The sequence below is a fragment of the Squalius cephalus genome, assembly GCF_949319135.1.
Source record: "Squalius cephalus genome assembly, chromosome: 10".
Lineage (NCBI taxonomy): Eukaryota > Metazoa > Chordata > Actinopteri > Cypriniformes > Leuciscidae > Squalius > Squalius cephalus.
In genome coordinates, this window is record NC_137131.1 from 8,783,963 (window position 1) to 8,800,448 (window position 16,486).

The 16,486-nt window shown below is 39.5% G+C and overlaps 1 protein-coding gene across 19 annotated transcripts in view; it reads left to right on the forward strand.

Moving 5' to 3' along the window:
- Positions 1–16,486, forward strand: part of foxp1b (forkhead box P1b) — a 196,802-nt gene that overhangs the window by 139,139 nt on the left and 41,177 nt on the right. For 12 of the 19 annotated variants that reach the window (XR_013822614.1, XR_013822615.1, XM_079884500.1 and 9 more), the window contains 2 exons: positions 12,946–13,083; positions 13,931–14,023. Coding sequence is in view for 17 of the 19 variants with exons in the window: in XM_079884500.1 (XP_079740626.1) it covers positions 12,946–13,083; positions 13,931–14,023 (231 nt within the window). In the remaining 2 variants the exon portion in view is untranslated. Of the gene's footprint in view, positions 1–4,448; positions 4,644–12,945; positions 13,084–13,930; positions 14,024–16,486 lie in introns of those variants that run through there. The other 7 variants (XM_079884495.1, XM_079884507.1, XM_079884494.1 and 4 more) reach the window with 3 other exon arrangements.

Here is a 16,486-nt window from a genome sequence, read left to right on the forward strand (position 1 = left end):
AGGTTTTCTGGCTTACTCCTCCAAAATATCCCAAAGTGGCTCAAAAATATTTAGATCTGGTGACTGTGCAGGCCATGGGAGATGTTCAACTTCACTTTCATGTTTATCAAACCATTCTGTCACAAGTCTTGCTGTGTGTATTGATGCATTATCATGTTGATACATGGCACCCCCTTCAGGGTACAATGCTTGAACCATTAGTCCTCCGGAAGGGTTGGGTCGTGACGCCATCAAGCACAGCAGGGAAAGCCTTGATATTACAGACCAAACCATCACTGATCCACCCAGTGCTTCACTCTGGACAGCAACAGTCAGGTGTTAAGCCTCTTTGGGCCTTCTCCACACCGTAACTCCCAGGGATGTGGGAAAGACAGTGAAGGTGAACTCATCAGAGAACAATACGTTTCACATTTTCCACGGTCCAAGGTTTGCACTGTTGGGACCATTGACACCAACATTTGGCATTGGCAAGACCAAATGTTTGGCAATAGCAGCCTGACCATGAATATTGACTTTGTGGAGCTCCCCACGAGCAGTTTTTTTTCATATATATACAATCCCTTTCAGACAGCTTCCTCTTGCTTCGACAGTTACTTCTGTCGGATGTTGTTCGTCCTACAGTACGTGTTGATACGCTGATGTTACCCTGGATATTATCGCTCTTGATGCACCACAAAGACTCGCCGTCCTGGTCACAGATGAGCCAGCGTCTCTCTGCGCACCAACAGTTTTTCCTCTTTTGAACTCTGATATGTCTCCCATTATGTTGTGTGGATTGCAATATTTTATGGACAGCTGCTACTGCTCTGCTAATTCAACCTTCACACTCTGCTCTTACTGATGGAATGTAAAATCAGTGAAGATTCGCCACCAGGCCACGCATATACAAGCGTGAAACCTCCAATACTAGCTTCATTGTCCAACCGGTATTAATATACACATTTCAGTAGCACTTTATTTTACAGTCCAGTTCCCCATGTACATACTATGTACATGTTATAGTTATTACAATTACTGGGTAAAAACTAGCCCTAACCCAAACCTCACCTTAGCCCATGTAGTTACCTTAAATTAACCAGTACTTTCTGAGGTAAATAGACTGTAAGTACTGTAAAAAAAAAAAAAAAAAAAAAAAACTACATAAATCAAATGAAAAGGGTTTTTTTTTTTTACAGCAGGTAGTGTGATTTTTATTTTATTTTTAATTTTTTTTTAAATGTTACACTGTTCAAATATGGTAGTTTGTTTCTTAAGATTTTGTGTTTCTTTCCTCTGATCGAAATGTTTTGATGACGCCTCCAAAAAATAGTGTCTGACTCAAAAAAAGGACACGCTCTGAATCAATCACAATAGAACATAAAGAAAACAACATTCCCCCACCCACTTCATTTATGTCGAACATCACCAACAAAAGCTCGTGTTTTGACTGAAGTCAAAGCCGCAGCGAAGCACAGACCGTGGTGGAACACTTTTCGCTAACGTATCAGCACAGGATTAGCAAAACAGGATCTGCTCGATATTAAGCAGCTTTTGTCATAGTGCAAATTGCTAAATGCACATATAATCATTTCAGAGTTTGTGGCTTCTGTCGTGATTGTCTGTTCCTCATTACCTGTGCCAAATATCAACACCGCACACATACTGTACTGAAACTGCTGCCGTCATGATAGTCAGAGGTCAGAGATGACTGTTTGGTCTCTGCTCATTCATTAATAGAAGTGACATTCAAGATGCGTGTGCGTGTGTGTGTGTGTCGGTCCTTCAAAACGAAGGTTGTTGCCTACAGCACCAGCTGTTTTCTGTTAACATCACACCTGTTCATGCTAAAACCTGTAAACAACAGATTACGTTTAGTCACAGGACAGCGTTACTAATGAGTTTATTTAGACCCGCACAAAGGTCTAAGAACGGTCTTTAAACAAAGAGATCTCGTCATAGTAGTAGTACTAGAACCCGTCACATCTGTAGTGGTTTTGTGATGACTCTTCACTAGAGGATTCGAATGACTGTGCGGTTCAAATGCTAAACTCAAGCAGGTTACCAGCAAACACTTATCTGGGATCAGTCTCTCCCCCCCCCCCCCCCTCCCTTGGCCCATTGTCACCCTGACAGTCATACGGGGAACCGTAGAGCTGATCTGAGATGGAGCGCGTTATTGTTTGTGTGTCAGTCTTGCAAAGGAGTCAACCTGTGCTTTCCAATTATCTGTAACAAGACATAAATGAATAGTGTTGGTTCTGTGACTCACAAAGTGATGGAGTGAATAAACAGCAAGATCTATTAGACGGCTTGGATAGAAAGAGTATGGGTAATTATGGCGTACAGGCCTGAACACAGCACAGATAGATGGAGAGAGAGCGAGCGAGAGACAAGAGGAGGAGGCTTGAACTGTATGTCTGCTAAATTTATCATGAGCCCTTTGGGAGCAGTGAAATGAGAACAGTGGCCTATTACTGCTAAGAAGGTGTTTTATTGAGAATATGCCGACATTCTGCCCAGGGGAAACGGCATGGGAGAGGGGGTACGACCGTGTGTGTGTGTGTGTGTGTGTGTGTGTGTGTGTGTGTGTGTGTGTGTGTGTGTGTGTGTGTGTTCATATGAGCGGCTGCATGCGTTATGTGTGCGTACTTGCACGGCTGCTTGCCTTTTTGCCCTTGCTTGAGCATGTGTTTTGTTTTTTCATAAGTGTGTCTATGTGCCCTGAGAGTGTTTGTCCGAGAAACAATGAAGTATTTCATTGTATCATGTATAGACTTTTAACTCTTCATTTCTTTAGGTCAGTAATTAAGACAGTCAGTCTCTTGTGGACTACAGAAACGGTTGTTTACAGTCCCACAAACTGACACTAAAATAATTTTTTGGACCCATTCAACATAAATTCCACTATGTGAATTTGATCATTATTTTGTGTTGTTGTTTATGTACAGTACCATAGCATGATGTATTATTATTTGATACTACCGCAATATTTTCTTCTAAGGGTATTACTTTTATAAAGGTATTCATTTAATAAGCATATATGTTGTTTATTTTTATTTATTTTAGCGCTTGTTTTTATATTGCTATTGTAATGTCTTTACTGTTTCATTTTGATTTTCAAATTATTATAATCTTTCATACATTAAATGTATTATTAACATAATGCAAAATATAAAAAGTACTATTATCTTGCCTAAATATGATTTTTTTTATTATTATTATTATTATTACATGCAGGAGTTAAAAATAATGCTTATATTCTAATTTAAAAAAAAAAACTATTGACTAAGGCAGTAAGTATAAAATAACACACACCGCGGCTGCGAACAGTTAGAGCATAAGTGCTCAGAGCTAGCAAGTGATTAAAACATCACCACCTTCTCACTTTTTTTTATTATTATAAAAGAGGGAAGTTTAGCCTTGGGTTTTGAGTGTGTCATATAAAATTTACCAGTAGAGGGCGAAGCAACTTTTCTGTGTTTTCCCCCTCTTTTTTAATAAAAAAAAAAAAAAGTGAGAAGGTGGTGATGTTTTAATCACTTGCTAGCTCTGAGCACTTATGTTCTAACTGTTCGCAGCAGAAGTGGAGCTGCGGTGTGTGTTATTTTATGCTGTGGAAATTAGTGGATTTGGAAGGAGTTGGACTGTGAATTGAACCCACACACAGTCAGTCTGTGAATTGAAACAGCAGCCTTTTCAATATTTAAAGTTTGACTCTAAAATAGATTAGAATGTACACTTTAAAGTATCTGAAAATTTGTAGATTTATCCTAAAATTTTATATAAAAATTAGGAAAAAAAATTTTTTTACATTTAAATAACTGTGATTTATATATTTATAATATGAAAGAAAATGCAAAATCCTCCCTTTTTTTCTTATTAAAATGAAGAGCTGTTACTATAAACAATTCCACTTTATAAGAACAACAACAACTTGCACATAGCCTTCTCTCGGTTTCTTTCTCTCTGTCAGATAGTGTTTGCTTATCTGTTGTTTAATTAAAAGGTCTCTTTTCTTCACTCTTCCATTGTTTCACCAGCACGGACAAAACCTTTACTAGGGTCAAAGGGTTAATAGCCATCAACTGTGCTGCCTTTTTCTTTTTGTTTTGTTTTTGTTCTTTTTGTTCTCTCTCTCTCTCTCTCTCTCTCTCTCTCTCTCTCTCTCTCTCTCTCTCTCTCTCTCTCTCTCTCTCTCGCTCTCTCTCTCTCTCTCGCTCTCTCTCTCTCTTTTATTTTAATAGGGTCCCACACAAAGGCATTGCTTCACCTGCCCCCTCCTCCTCCTCCAAACACACACATACACACACACACACGGCCTGCGGCGGCCCCTGCCGCTGCTTGTGTCCCCATTTGAATTGATTATGTTTAGAGGGCTGCTTGTGATTGGTGGAGAAAGGGCGTGGTTGATTGGATAGTTTTGTATCTTGTCAGCTAGGGAGCAACCTTGCGCGTGCAATCTGTCCATATCCCCGGGAAAAAGGCTCGAGACGCGGCAGCACACGCACACGCTCACTGTAAACGCCTCTCTCTCTCTCTCTCTCGCTCGCTCTCTCTCTCTCTCTCGCTCTCCGCACCGCGACTCGTGTCTTCTCATCTTCCGCGATCCTCCAAACGGCCCAGCTTCACTCTGTTTACCCTGCCAGCCAAATGGAGTTTGTCAGGTTTGTCAATATGATTGATTCTGTAATTTTTCAGTGAAAGAGCTGTTTCTGTTGCCGTAGAAAAGTTTTACAATGCATTGCGTCCAGGGGAAAAGGAAAAGAGGCTGATTTCTCTGCATGCTGTTTAGTTTCTATCATGCTGGTTGGTTAGGAGACACTGTGTAAACACTGTGATGCGATTACAAGTTGATGTTTGAAGCTTCTCCTTTCACTTGCAGCTTACAAGCGCAGGATTTTTACGAGGCTTTTGTCAAATGTCATTCTGTGCTGTGCATATATGTTTTTTTTAAGACTTTTATAGTTATGCAGAAACTTATGCAGCTTTTTTCAGTTGTAAAAATGTTTTTAGATTGCACATGCTATTCAGTGTTGGACTTAATTATAGTTAGATTGTTTAGTTCTGTGTTGCATTCTTGTGTGTGTGTGTGTGTGTGTGTGTGTGTGTGTGTGTATGGGGGTGAGGGGGTGGGGGGTTGCTCCCCTTCACGATTTGACACTTGTATCATGGGCCCTCCTGTGTGTGTGTGTGTGTGTGTGTGTGTGTGTGTGTGTGTGTGCACATGCCAGTGGTGTGATCACTGAAACTAAGGCAAAGTTTTGACACTCTCCTTTACTAGTTTTGAATGCAGTTATTTTCTTTGATTACTTGTTTTAAAGATACATAAGTTTAAAATAATAGTTTTATATTTTAGTGATGCATTAAAATGTTATTAAAGGAAATGATTTAAATGCTGAGATGCATTAGTTAGGACAAAAGTTTGTGGTTGTCATCATTATTCAGAATGTAATGATTGTGAAGTTTGGGACTCGAGGTCAGGGGGGACGCTTCAGTTCGAGGATCGAGAGAGGGAACGACTGGACGTGTGGAAAGTAAAGGCTAAACAGGGAGCCCCGCGGAGGGTAACGCCACACAGCTGTGACCACCGGGCCCCTTCGTTTAGAAAGCGTGAGAGCTGATTGGGCTGACAGTTTGTAATCAGACTTGATTTATTGTTCATTAGTAGTGCATTAGGGTCCGCTCTGGCTGGGGCCGAACCGCATTTATGTTGTGCCCTGACAGGCCGTGAGCCTGCCAACACCTGTCATTCCTACCGCTCGACACGTATTAGCGGCCACGACCATGTTGGTGTGTGAGAGAATATTCACGTGTGTGTTTACATGAGACTGGAGAACAAGCAAACTGTGTGTGTTAAATAGATATTTTCCCATAAGAAAGGGAAAAAGGAGTTGGGTGGGGGGGGTTATCTGGTCAGTCGTTCATGTGGCTGACCTCTTTCACAGACATATTGCTCTACATTATGTGGTAAGAATCGAGAATACTTTGGTGATGACACACGGCATTGCCAGCTGTTCTTTTCTGTTGTCTTTTTTCCTTCATTCTCCCACAGAGGAAAAAACTTTAGTTTTTTTTTTTTTCTTCTAAAGATGCATTTGTTCTTCCTTTTCTCCTACTCGGTTACCAGAAAGCACACCAGGTGAGCATTCTCTCAGGAAAGAGCAGCATAGTGACGAATTGCTCTGAAAGACAATTTTATGATATACAGCAAAAAAAAAAAATTCTTCCTCAACTCACACATCTGCAACTTTTTACTTTCTAAACTAATTTTAGGGCAGAACAGAGATTTAGAGATTACATTCGGTAGAAATTATTGGCACAATTTTTGTAAAAGTTTTGATTTTATTTCACCAATTACTACAAAGATAAACTCGGTTGTGTCTTCTTTGTGCATATTAGCTCTTGCAACATGCCAACAGTATCTTCCACTCAATATTAATCAACCCTGACGAGGAACATCACAACGTGGCCGATGAAAACAAATCCCAATTTACCGAAACCTTCATGTGATGTCATGGAAACACGGATTAGCGTTGTTGTCGTTTGGCGTCGTGCAGAATGAGACCTCTCCCGTGCGAGGATGTGACGACCATTGTCTCGAGTAAATTCTCAATTTGAGGGGGATTTGTGTGGCTGTGATCTTAATTAAATCTCCACCGACTCCAATAACACATCTGAAGGCATGTGCGACGTTGCGTAACCTCGCTGAGCTGGTAAACCATAAATCATATCAGTGGGATGAGTAGAGCAAAAGAGAGAGAGAGAGAGAGAGAGAGAGAGAGAGAGAGGAAAGGGCGTTAGGGTGTACTGGAAAGGTGTAAAGTGGTCGAAGGCAGTTTGTCGACACCATTGTTTTTAGTGGCACATGTCAGACTGAGTTGAGCGGGAGACGTTCAGCGGTTTTGCTTTGTCTTGTTTTAGTGTGTGAGAGGAGAGTCACGTCAAGGGTCACTTGGGGTTGTGTTGAGGTTGTTAGAAATGATTATTGCTGCCAGTCATGTCTGTAAGGTTGCTTTTACAAGATCTCCACCACAATGTCATATTTACCAGTGGGAAACTCTCTGAGCCCTTTTTTTTATTTTTTTGGGGTGAGCGTGTTTGTTAAATAATCATGGTGGTAGAACAGTGGATTTGATTATAAACTGTAATTGTAAAACATGTTGTAAACTGCTTATGAAGAATAGTTAGAATGGCTTGCAAAGAAAATTTAGTCTAGTATATAATTAAACATAAATTAGTCCCATAATTCTTTGTGGCAGCATATTTAATATTTAATTTAAAAAGGAAATATTAAATTAATGATAATAACACATTTAATATACTTTTTTCTTTCTGATAAATTGCTTGTGATGTTCCTCATTTGTAAGTTGCATTGGATAAACGTGTCTGCTAAATAAATAGATTATACAGTATATTTAATGCTCATCCTTTGCTGTTTATTTAGTGGTACTAGAAATAAACAAAGCTGTCTTTGTTGGGAAGTGAAAACTGGGGAAATAACTTTGAATTTGGCCAAAGCGTGCATTTAATTCTGACCACAATCACTTGAGCGCTCAGCACATCGTAATTTCTGAACGCATAAGTAGGCACTTCCATGAAGGCAGTAGATGCCAAGGGTCAGGATATAAAATATAAATATATGAATTCAATATGCAGGTTTTCATTCAAGTTTTTGCATCCTAAAATGCAGAAAGATGAGAAAAAGTAATAAAAAATAAATAAAATAAAAAGCTTTTAAATCTGGGTTAGTTTGTGTGATTGTGTTTATTTTTTTGTGCTCGAATCCCAGGCAAACACTTAGCAACACATGCACATGCCTGTGCCACATCCGTAATGCATCCACCTTCAGTTTGTGTGCAAGATTAAGTGAGTATCCCCTGAGTCCCAGGGCTGATGGTCCACCCACCCCTTCGGGACACCCACCTGCAGTGGGGTTGAGTTAGTGTGGGAAAGGCAAAGCTGAACCTCATGCTCCTGCTTGTTTGTTTTACGGCAGACCGGGCCAGCTCTACTGAGAACTTGTTTGTTTGTGGTTTAGAAGTTAATTAAAGCGCAATCTGGATTTTTGTTTTTACAGTTGCCTTGAATGGACCGCTTTCCCCCCGCAGAATCTGCTCGGTAAATGGGCAGAAAATGTGACTATGATTATCCTGTTTATGTGAACTGTAAACGGGCTGCGCGAGAGCCAAAGCGAGGAAGAGGGAATGGGAATTGTTCGCTATTCAGAAGCGGCTGGGGGAGATTAATATATCTTTGCTTCAGCCCTAGTGATTTTTTGTTTCATAACAATAATAATAATAGTACATGCATGTTTTCAGAAATGCCATTAATATTAGACAAGAATATCTCCATTTAATACATTAGGAATGCAAATTCCATGTTAAACTGGATTTTTTTTACTTGTTAAATGAATTGTTTGAGAACTTTTAAAAAACATTTGAGCAAAACAAAATTTCCAGAAATGAAAATTGTGCATTCAAATGAATAATTACAGCTCACACGTAGTATGAAATCCTTTTTTTCCACGGCACTCCATGCCAAATGAGCGTACGGACAGTGCTATTCCCTATATCTCTGGACAAGGTAAACCAAGAGGCTTCAAACAGACCAAACCTCCTCTGATTTCTCAAGGGCTTGTTATTTTGTACTTCTCAATTCTATTTGATGTCCTGACAAAACAAGATGACACCGGGGAGCTGGCATTAAAATTTGATTTTCTTTTTTTTTCTGCCCTCTTTCTTTCTTTCTTTCTTTCTTTGCAACCTGTTTCCGTGCGTCCAGTTCAATGTACGAGACGCTCTGATTGAAGTTGCCCCCCTTCGCTCTTCATCTTAATTGCCTATCTCTCTTTCCCTCTCTCTCTCTTTTTTTCTCGTTCTCTCCGTGCATGACATTTTGCTCTCTCAGGAAGAATGCGTTCTTCATTAAGTCAGTATCAGTGTTTCTGAGGTTCGTCAGATGTGTGTCAGATGTTTCCTCATTAGAGCCGTATTTTTGGATGGCGTTTCCTGTTCATAGTCATGGACTGAAGATGAACTGGACGGTGGATATGAGCGCCAGGCTTAAATGAGCTGGATCCGCTGCTGCGTCCAATACGCTCCATCTCTCAGCTGGCATCGTTTTGTTGTATCCCTTGTGATTCAACACCTTCAAGTTAAAAAATAAATCAAAATAAATGTAACATCATTCATTTTAATGCCCACAAATGTTTGCACTTTTTATGTTTGATTGAAGAGGCAAAGTGATTAAAATATATATATTTTACGTATTATGTTTACATTTATTTTAATGATTGGTCTTTTTTGTTACATTGACTTTTTCTTTTTTTTTTTCTTTTTTTACATTTACATTTTTACGTTTTCTTTTTGTTACATTTACCTACTTTAAGGTTTTTTTTTTTGTTTTGTTTTTTTTTAAACATTAGTGGCCGCTTTCACAGACAAGGCTTAAACCTAGTCCCAGACTAAAATGCATGTTTGAGCGGTTTTAACTGAAAGCAACATATCTTAAAATATGCCAGTGCCATTGTTTTGTCTCAAGATTCACACCAGTTTTTCTAAGGCAACTTTATAAAAGCTACTTGAATGTCCTAATTGAACTAAGGCCTAATCCTGGCTTAATCTAAACCCTGTCTGTGAAACTTGGCCTAAGTATCAGCTTCACTTGTTATTCATTTTTGCACATTGCAGATGTTTGCATGTGTTGGCATGCGAATGTTGAGTGTACAGCATATGATGTGTGTGTGTGTGTATGTGTAGTTTGGGTAGGGCCTGTGGACAGCAGGCCTGCGCTAGCACATTGCCTACAGTACAGTCACATAGCAGCTGTTTGAGTACGTTTCACTTTCTGTGTGTTAATGTGCTACACTCACACCTGGCCTACCTACACCTCTTTCTAGTGAAATTAATAACCTTCAACTTTCTTAAGTATGCTCACTTTTCTTTTCTCCTAACAATTCTTTCTTGGCAAACAAGTTTTGTTCTCTTTAAAACCAGTCCACATGACAGCTGAAATATGCATTCATAAAATTCCCATCTCGTTTAACCAGATATATGCTTTATCTCATAGCACTTTCATTATGAGACGACTTGAAATATGTATTTGTTCTTTCCTCACCTCTTATCAAGCGATACGGCCATTTACCGCAATTCATAATAATAATTTCATTCCGCACACTTCCACAATTACGGCCAGAGGAAAAGAGCGAACAGCTCTGAGCAGTAAGCAGTGGTATCCCTCACTCCTCTTAAGTGCTGCTGATATAGTGGCCAGGATGATATTTTTCAGCTGAAGTGCTTCTCTTCTGCGGCAGGCCTGTCTTAAAGAGATTCCAGCTCATTCACCAGCGGATTAAATGCTAGTAGTTACAATGATCAATAGGTTAAGAGGAGGCCCATCCCTCTCTCCACTAATGACCTCAGTGGTAATGGGCAGTAAAATGTGAGCTGTAATAGCCTTTCCGCTAGAGCTGAGGTTTGGTAGAAGTGGACACACACACACACACTCACACACACACATGTTCATGCAGTAAATGAGGGTGTGAAGCTGGTGTCAGTGTGTCTGTAAGGTGTGGATATAAAGGGTTTAATTGGAACAGGCTGGCATTGTAATTTTTCGTGTCCAGAGAAGTTAGTAAATGTTAAGTTGTTAGTTTGTTTTACAAAGCGTTTTCATTTTACTTCAGATGTTTAAAAGGATTTATGTGGTAGTTGCAACTGTAAAGTAAATTTATTTTCAAATTTGAACAGTTAAATTGGTAACACTTTACAATAAGGTATCATTCGTTAACATTAGTTAACTTATTAACTTACTTGAACTAACAATAAGCAATACATTTGTTACAGTATTTATTAATCTTTGTTAATGCTAGTTAATAAAAATCGGCCGTTCGTGTTAGTTCAAAGTGCATTAACTAATGTTAACAAATACAACTTTTGATTTTAATAATGTATTTGTAAATTCTGAAATTAACATTAAGATTAATAAATGCTGTAGAAGTGTTGTTCATTGTTAGTTCATATTAACTAAAGGGGAAACCGTATTGTAAAGTGTTACCCCAAAATTAAATATGTTAGTTTATTACACTTTTTATTTGGCCATTTCAGTTAAGATTTTCTTTTTTAGTCAAAACCAAAGATTTTTTTAGAAATTGCATTCATATCAAATGAAATGCTTGTTGTAAATGTTTATTCTCAAACATTTATGAAAATTTTACACGAACATTTTTTTACATAAAAATTGTCCAAATCAGCAAATACATTTTTTTGCTGAGTGTAAATGTTTGTTCATGTTTTATGTTGAAAATTTAAGTCTGATCAAATGAAATTCGTAAGTAAATTTAAGTTTAAAAAATCTGTCTCTTTCAAACTTTCAATTGTTAAAAAAAACCTGAAACATCCAAATTGCCAATTATAAATTGGTAAGGATTTCATAGTCAAGAATAAATGTACAAACGTGCATCTGGTGTTGTCTGTGTGTTTTAGCTCGTATTGTCTCACCACCACCCACTCGTCTGCCTCTCTGACCTTCAGAATAGTTCATCAAAATTAGTGGCGCTGAGAAATAAGGACATGAGTGCATAATGACTGTGAAATGAAGAAATCAAGGGGTGCAGCCTATGCAAATGGTGCGCTAAGCCAAGTGAAAAATGGGCCGCATATTAAGACGTACCAACCGTGTGTTGCGGCGCCTGCCTGTGTGTTCAACTTTGATTCCAAGCACCACATATCCATTTTGGTGATGAGTTTATAACAAGTTCAACCCCGTTTGTGACATTGCATGCGTTTAAGGTTTTTTGTTGTTATATTTAGGTTAGTTTGAAATAGGCGGAGGCAATGTGACATTTAGCCCCGCCCCTCACACACTCATTTACATTCATCAAGACGTGACAAATTCAAACGCGTGTCAGCGGTTCTGAATCACAGATGCAATTGAGGTAACCTTGGTGAAGGGAGACTGTCGCCCTAATGTCTGGCCAATCTGCAGCAGATGTGAGACATACATCTGCGATCTCGCACACGCTTGCTAAAACACACTGGGGATATGTGTTAACAGTTGCAAATGCCCGCCGCTATCAAGTTCAGCACAGACTTGGTTTGTCACCCAATGTCACAAAGGAGATTTTAATGGCACGGTGTATCAGAGAAAGGCTGACACTGAGACACACGCGTGTACTGTATTCACACAGCCTCTTCTCTAATTAAAGACCCCTGTCAACAGCACGAGGACCCTCTCAATGTCATCACACGCCATTTTCTTTTACGCCCATAATATGTGTACACTTTTTATTGCACTTAAGCTTGTTTGTGTGCCCTTAAATGTGTTGTTTTGATAGATTTTTTAGAGAGGGACATTTTTTTCTGTACTTCCGAACTAACAAAGAACACAGTCGACAACACGTCCTGCATTTACACGATTACATTCGTGTTAATTGATATTCAGCGATTTTAAGTTTACGTACACAACAAAACGGTACACCGTGAGAGTTGTGACCCATTTTAGTGAAGTATCGCAGGGACAAGAAGCTTCACGCTGATGAAGAGGGGGGAAAACAATCATGAAAAAAAATGAAAATACAAAACGCATTCAAACAGTCACAAGCAAAACATGGACAGCACTCCAGAATAATGGCCAGTGGCCTTGTCTCTGGAGTGGGGCGTTTGATGATGGGGGACGCTCTGTGGTTGTTCAAGTGTGTTTGTGTGTGTGTGTGTTAGGGTTTTCTCTTTGTATCTGTCAGTCTCCCATCAGTCAGCAGCTTTGGCTTCTCATATCACTGGTTCTGAAAGCTCCTCAGGTGGTTTTTTTGAGAACAGATCTTGATCTCATAGCACATTCATCTGGTGACAAGCTACTGATAAGACATTTGACACGTTATCTTTAGTGTATGTATTGTGAGTATGTTTTTATGTGATTATCCAATTGCCATTGTATTCATATGTCCGTCCTCTTTCTGTGTTTGTGTAGGTCCCAGTTTCTGTTGCTATGATGACACCACAGGTCATAACTCCTCAGCAGATGCAGCAAATCCTCCAACACCAAGTTCTGAGCCCCCAGCAGCTCCAGCTGTTACTGCAACAACAACAAGCACTGATGTTACAGCAGGTACTTGCCCTCGTTCTGTGTCATACCGGATATATTCCTTCCGTTTGAATTTCTCAAATATTTCTCGGGTTTAAACTAACACTATGACATTGCAAGAATTCTAATTAAATTATAAGCCTTGAGGATCTTTGCGTCGCGATGTGAAGCGGAGTTCAATAAATAATCTGAATAAACAATTCGGAATATAATATATAAATGTATTATAGTAATAATCTATTATAATAATATAGAATCTATTATAAAATGGCAACAACAATTAACTACTAATAAATTCCTAATTGCCCTACAATTAGTTCCTTTCTCTTTTAAATGTATCAAACATACAGTAATTTCTTCTTTTCAACTGGCTTAACTGTTGCTCAGTCTATGTGACAAACAAAGAGGATTTGTCATACATGTAGTAGTGAAGCAATAAACACAGTTTGGTATATCTGTGACGTGACTCAAAGAATTCCACACACACTGTAGGTTAGTTCTTCCTGATTCTTGTGAAATTTGACTTTTGAAAGTTGTGAAATGTAAAAGTTATATATCATGAAGAACAGGATTTTGTATGTGGGAATGTGTAGACAATCTCGCAAATGTTCACAGCTCGAAACGTCTTCCTTATTCCCTTTCATTGCTATTCAGTGTGATTAAGAAATGACAAAAATAGTATTATGCCACACGTATGTTAATGTTGAAGATTTGAGGTATTTTACAGTACGTTACTCTTTTAATTCTTAGGATCATAGTAGATGAAGTCATCTCTTTTGTAACATAATACTTGGTCTTCAGGAGAAAATAAATAAAACACAGCAGAAATACAGAAGAGGCGTCTTTAATTTATGACTCTGTGATTTTGCAGCAGCAACTCCAGGAGTTCTACAAGAAACAGCAAGAACAACTCCACCTTCAGCTCATCCAGCAGCAGCATGGCAGCAAACAGCAGAGTAAAGAGGTATGCTGACTGCATTACTTTACACACACACTCAGCCCTGGTGTTCATTACCTGCCCCCAGTGCATCAAGCAGCTGTTTCCCACCAACACAAGTACAGAATCATTCCAGTGCATTGGTGTCATCTTATTTTTGAGTTGAGTCGACAATGGGAAGAACCCTGTCCTGCTTTTGTATTTCTGCTCCGCGTCCTAACCAAGCGCAACACTGTAATGCAATAAGCACTAAAATCTTCTTTAATTTAATTCGAGTTCTTGTTCTAACCAGTCGCAAGATAAAACATTGATCTAGTTGTGTGACGTCGCCCCCGCATTATAATCTCATTGGTCCAAAATAATGCTCTAGATAACTGGACACTAAAAATATACACTATATATACTAGATAAAAAAAATAAATAAAATAAAAATAACTGTCACCAGCTGTGTTTCTGGCTGCTCTAATGACAGCAGGGGAAGGCAATGCTCTGGACAAAAGAAGCGATTATTGTGCGGTCAGAAGCAGTTCAAAGACAATCATAGTTTCACTTCTTAACTTCCCCACTGAGAGCTTCGTTCTGTAACCGGAGAGAGCGTATAAATGAAGGCGAACGTTGTAAAACACACACACACAGCCGTACACACACTTTCACAAGCTTACTTCAAAGTCCCCCAGCTCGCTAATTAATGAACTGGGGGCTTCAGTTTGGACAAGTTGTGGTGCGTTGCCTCCATAAATCAATGCGACAGGACTGTTTCTCTTGCCTCTGACAGAAGCTGTCACTCTTTATCTCTCTCTATCTCTCTTTCCCTCTCTCTCATGTCAGAAGGACAGATGAGGGGAAGGGGACTCTAGAATGGGAGGGGGGTTGAAAAAAGGAGGGTGGCACCGTCAAAAGGAGAAACAATTGATCAGCTGAATGGAACGTGACGAACAGGAAGGAAAAACACCATTTTAAAGAGTATTATGTATGATCACAGGAATTTGATGCAGCCCTCGAGAGGCTCTCCTCCGTCTGTGCGTGTTTTTCTCTCTCACGCGCTCCCTCTCCCTCCCCCCCCCTCCTTCGGCTTTCTCTCGCGCAGCCATCAAAAGATGGAATACGAATTGTTGCAGCGACTCCCCCCACGGGGGTCAGACAATAACCCCCCGCTGCTGCTTTGTGCCTCTTTTATTTAAAAGACAACAACATTTCTTAGGTTTTCAAAGATTTTTAACTTTGGATTGGAGGCGAGGCAATAAAAGGGCCTGCCAGCGTCAGTCTGGATCATGTTGTCATCTGCTCTATTCTCGCCTCTCTCGCGTGCCACTCCGAGTTAACCTCCCATTCGCTATGCCAGGCTGGCGTTAGGTTAGCGCTCGTGCGATGAGGAAGATCTCAAGCTCATCCTTCAGGGTGACGTACAGATGAAAATAAACACAATTTATGATACGGTTCAATTTGTTAGCATGCAGTATGTGTCTTGACACATCACATGCAGTGAACATACTTATGCATCAATATTAATGAATTTAACTTTATTGTAAAGTATTTTGCAAATTTTTTTTTAAACAATTATAATCTGCATGAAACGGAAGTTGCAATTTGTCTTTTCTTCTCTATTGCGACTTATCCGAGTGAAACTGCTTCTCAAACGGAATAAAATGTAGGGCGGGACTTGATTTTTCCATTGGGATTTGATGGACTGCCCTCTTACTGGTGTACATGTCATAAGAGAAGAGAAGAAATGCCGTTGCAAGGGGGGAGAGGAAGTTATTTTGATTAAATATTAAAAGGGGAAATAAAAATGTTTAAATGATGGATAAATTGATTGTCATATTCCATCAAAAATAAGAATTGTCCATTTTGATTTCATGACGACTTTAAAGACATCATGAAATCAAAAGTGTCCGAATTTATTTTATTAATAAAGGTTTTTATGTGCACAGTTCACAGTATTAAAAAACATGTTCGTTTTCTTACTCTTTCATAAAAAATAGATTTTTCTCCACCTTTGAGCCTCGTGATCAGGGTTAGAGTGGAGAGAGAGAGAGAGAGAGAAAAAGAAACAGACCTTTGACAGGCAGATGAGGATGGGTGGACCATGAATGAGAGTGGAAAAAAGAGCAAGCACTTTATCAGGCTGTTTCAGATCTGTTCTGGGTCTAAAGGTTGACCTGTCCGCGCCTGTGCTGCGGGACCTTTTTTGTGCGCCTTCTGTTTGGAGAAGTAAACACAAAGTGAAGCATCCTGTGTTTGGGAAGAGGGTGCGGCACACAGCTTGGCAAAGACACGTTTGTGCTTTAATGTACCAACAAACACGTGCACACACAAACACGTGACCCCCCTCAGTGTCCGGTTTTTCACCGCGGGTCCATCAGAAACATTCAGAGGAATGTCCCGTGATTATGGCTTATGTTTAGTCGTTGTCATGAAACTGTCATAATGCATGGAGGAGGTCATAAACAACACTGTTAGCGTTGAAAGGGGTCAATGCGAGGGTTCAAT